This window comes from Bactrocera latifrons, unplaced genomic scaffold (assembly GCF_001853355.1).
Source record: "Bactrocera latifrons isolate USDA-ARS-PBARC rearing strain unplaced genomic scaffold, ASM185335v1 scaffold_125, whole genome shotgun sequence".
Classification (NCBI taxonomy): Eukaryota; Metazoa; Arthropoda; class Insecta; order Diptera; family Tephritidae; genus Bactrocera; species Bactrocera latifrons.
Genome location: NW_017534686.1, coordinates 814,657 through 818,778, shown reverse-complemented (window position 1 = coordinate 818,778; position 4,122 = coordinate 814,657). Strand labels below are relative to the sequence as shown.

The window sequence follows — 4,122 nt, the reverse complement described above, 5'->3', positions numbered from 1 at the left end:
TAAAAAAATAAGAATTTAAATATCTTTAAAATAAAAAAATGCAATAATACCTAAAGGTTTCCTCCCACGCTGTTTGTACGCCATCAACACAGTGCTCGATTTTGCGCAACAAATTCATCATACGTCGTTGTAGAGCCAGACGGTCTAGAATYATTAAAAAAWTTTTTTTTAATAAAATCAAAAAGTTTTAAAATTATATTAAACTAATTCACTCACTGTAAGCATTGCCATGATTAGTTTCATAAAAACAAATACGGGTATCCGCTGTAACAAGCAGAAACAATTAATTTTCATTTGTACTTATTCATAAAAACATTGTCGCAACACTCACAGCTTGCCAATTGCGTCAGCTCCTGATATATTTGATAGTTCGCAACAGGCAASACAGTCGCCGAATCATCTGCCGTCAACAAAATATCCGACTCTTGGCATAAGAGGCCAAAGCAAGAGAGTGACGTGAGCACTGCATCCAAATCGACTGACCACAGATACATGAAGAACACCACTTCCAGTTTAATGCGCGCCTGACGACAGATCTGYAGCTCATGACCGACCAGTGCRTACTTCTTGTGCCGCTGCAGATAGTCATTGCGACAACTCAGTATGCCACGCATCCATTTCAGCACATCCGTATAGTTGGCAATCTGGTGTTGTATAAGTTTTTGCGAAATCGAAAAAAGCACTTGCGAACTAACATCCCAAAAGCAATTCATTGGCGCCTGTGGATTCCACAATTCAATTTTATCGTATGAGTGTAAAGCTAGTAATGCCTCCATAGCTTCCTGCGCTACATCGGGCATGGTGGGTTGGTGCACGAGACTCACCAGACCATTGATGAGCTCGAGCGAGGAACTTTGCATTTCATGCGCCACTTTACCTTGTGTCTACAAGTAACGAAATTTTATATAATACAAATATACTAAAAAATAATATGTATGTAATTACATTTAAAAGTAACATCGGGTCAGCGTGTATAAGKCGAACCAAGAGGAGCAGCAGCATTTTGTGTGCAGGTCCCTCTTCGGAACGCGTCAAGCCTTTCTGCGTATCTTTCGATTTCAGCGTCAGCGATGTTATCATACGCAGTGGCGTGTGCGCAATATAACCCTGAGTGGCCTTATTCAAGGTATCGGTGAAGAGTGCGCGCAATTCTGCAGAACGATAGTGTACAACATTGGTTTTGGCCCACCAAGATAGTATTGGCTGATGGATGGTGCGGAAACAGTTTTTATTTTGTAGACGAAAATCCACATGTATGTGTGTTAATCTGTAGAAAACATAAAAAATAAAAGCAATTTTATAAAATATGTGTATTAGGGTGCGACCAAAAAAAAACATAATTTTTTTTTTTTTGAGTATAATAATATTATTTACCTCAACAAAGAGCAGACAATTACAAAGTGATACGCTTGCGGTGAAGACAAATTAAGACAGACTTTCAATGTGTCGATATTATGTGGATTTATGCGAAATAGTGAAACCCAACAGTCGATCATCAGCTCAATATCAGCATAATTGTACGCCTGACCACGCGAAAATGGCTTGACCGGATTAAAGAGCAAAGCTTTCAAATCATTAATGACATACTGCACTAATTTGAAGAGCACATTATTGGAATCGTTGTTATTGACATATGTTGAGGCTTTGCATAGCTTTACACAAGCAATAGCGGCATACTCGGTGACCTGCTTTGAGGGTGAGTGTGGCCCCAAGCCACGTTTAATACCCTCAATAAATTGCTTAGCAGATTGCTCTTTGTCACGTGCAGTTTGCACAGAATTTTGCGTTAATGACGTTTTATCTTTATCTCTGTATTTTTCCTTATCCTTCTCCTTTTCAGATTGTTGCAATTCATTGACGGTGGCTTCTAAGCAGCTCTATATTGGGAAAAAATTAGTATGTGGTTTTTAAATGTCGACAGAAAATGCAAACTTACGGGATTCAGTATAAGCAATAGCATTTGTAAGGGCCAGACGGTTGTCTTGTTTTTCTTATTTTCTGCTTTATATGCTTCCACAAATTCCAGCAATGTTTCCCAGCAGCTGAAAAATTAACAAAAGGTTAAGTTGAAACAAGAAAAATTGTTAACTTCGGGAGCACCGAAGCTATAAGACCACGTTCCCACGACAGTCGGGTCTACGAAAACCGGAACGGACCCGGATTTTTATCCGGCCAAGGACTGTCAACTCGGCAGAATTCTGCCGTTACAACAACAACAACGACCATTTTCAAGTTACTCATGGCGTACTTAATGTGCTCTGTTCAGGGCATAAAAACTTAAATATGACATTTTTGTACCTTGAAATATCTTTGGTGGCAATGCCGCGTTGCAAATCCTGAAATTCATGTGGATGGTATTCAATCCAGTTCCAAATGGCTTTTTCTAACGAATGCAGCAAAATCAAAGGCGGCGCCTTCTTCGATCTTGACTTGGTCACTAATTGTTAAAAAATAGTTTTAAAAGTAGTGTAAAACGTTTAGTTAAGAAAAATAGGAGAATTGGCAATTATTTTTCACCTTGCAAAAGTTTGGTTAATTTATTTATGTCCATGTCAATATGTTGTATTAATTCAATGTCACAACAGTCGGGATTCTCATCTGAGCACGTGATCAACTCTTGTATGCGCGCTGATATGCGATTAAATACAGCTGAAAAATGATTTTGTGACAGTCCGAAAAGCACTCTTGACGCAATAGCTTTCAACTGCGCGGCATTTGGATTATTATCACTCTGTACATCGATGAATTGCGAAATTTCGCGTAAAAGTAGTTTAACATTCATTGCTTCCTCAAAACGTGCCGTATCCTTTGTCTGATTAGCCAAACAACGCTCCAGAGTTGTTAATATTATGACTAGTGATTCAAAATAACAACGCTCAGCGTCGTGACGACTTTGCATAGACTGTAAAGAAAATAATATAAAATTATTACAATTAAATTTAAAAATATTAATAAGAAAGACATTTACCGCTTCATTAACTCGTTGCAGCATTTTGGTGAGTCCAGATATAACTAGTGAGAAGCGATAACGAGAAATTTGTATGAGACAGGCGGTCAGCTGATCCTGACTCAAGCGCGCTTGGGTGCCATGCAAACCAATTTTATTGGGCAGCTATATTATACAATTATATGAATAAGAAATTATAATCATTAACTAATAACTGAATAAATACATATATATTATTTATTTACATTTCATTAATAGCAAAAATAAAACAGATACATTTGAAATTAGTGGTAACTACAAAAAAAAAAAAAACAATCAAATACACTAGCAAATTTCCCACAGTTAGCGTACGCATTCGCTAATTCAGTAGTTCAGTGTAAAGTAAAATCATTCATTTGTTCTGTCATTCATGCGCTGCAACTAGTGGCGTTACGATAAAATTTCCCTATTTTCACTTTTCATTTACACTGGCAATTRCAATTCATTCATAAACTTTGTACGTATAATCCAATCTCATTCATAATCTCCCCCAACCACTACCGCAGCCGGTGTAAACAAAACGTAAACAAATGAATTTCCCAAAACAATAACAAACGTCAACTATTTCATTCGCACACACTTGCTGTCGCATTCGCACAGTGGGAAATTTTTCAATCGATAGGGACATTTTCTGACAGCTTTTTTGCATAGCTCTACAGGAGCCCCTGGGCGAAACCAAGTGAAAATTCAACTTTTACGCTCACCTGGTCTTCGAAACGGGCTAAAAGTGAGTTCGCCCACTCGCCTGGCTTTTGGATTGCCATTTTTATATTGTTTCCGTTCTTAATTTACACTTTTTACTGCATTTTTTATTCCAATTCGCAGAGCTACACACTTTTTACACAGTTTTCAGTTTCACAGATTTTTACTTTGTGAACTTAGTTGCGATTGCATATGGGTATTTCACTATAACACCAGCGGCATTGCCAATTCTTATCATTTTGAATTGTTTGCCATTGAAATAGAAAATTTTCAAATATTAATATAACTAAAGTTCTTCATTTTCTATGTTTCTCTTTGGAATAATAATAGTTTAAAATTTATTGGTTACTGACCATAGTATGTGGAGTTGTGGAGCGGTAGTTGCTGTTATAGAAATTGCTTATAGTAGAAATGAGTGTTGAGAAGTTGTTACC

General features: G+C 37.2%; 1 protein-coding gene across 1 annotated transcript in view; it reads right to left on the bottom strand.

Annotated features, from left to right (window-relative positions):
• Positions 1 to 3,780, bottom strand: part of LOC108978654 (neurofibromin) — a 31,233-nt gene extending 27,453 nt beyond the window's left edge. The window contains exons 1-10 of the mRNA XM_018949033.1: positions 3,691 to 3,780; positions 2,969 to 3,112; positions 2,518 to 2,902; positions 2,299 to 2,437; positions 1,937 to 2,042; positions 1,375 to 1,877; positions 946 to 1,267; positions 332 to 884; positions 217 to 264; positions 51 to 144 (exon numbers count right to left, since the gene is read on the bottom strand). Of these exons, the coding sequence (XP_018804578.1) occupies positions 51 to 144; positions 217 to 264; positions 332 to 884; positions 946 to 1,267; positions 1,375 to 1,877; positions 1,937 to 2,042; positions 2,299 to 2,437; positions 2,518 to 2,902; positions 2,969 to 3,112; positions 3,691 to 3,750 (2,354 nt within the window). The 5' untranslated portion in view covers positions 3,751 to 3,780. The remainder of the gene's footprint in view (positions 1 to 50; positions 145 to 216; positions 265 to 331; positions 885 to 945; positions 1,268 to 1,374; positions 1,878 to 1,936; positions 2,043 to 2,298; positions 2,438 to 2,517; positions 2,903 to 2,968; positions 3,113 to 3,690) is intronic.
• Positions 3,781 to 4,122: the final 342 nt, after the last annotated feature.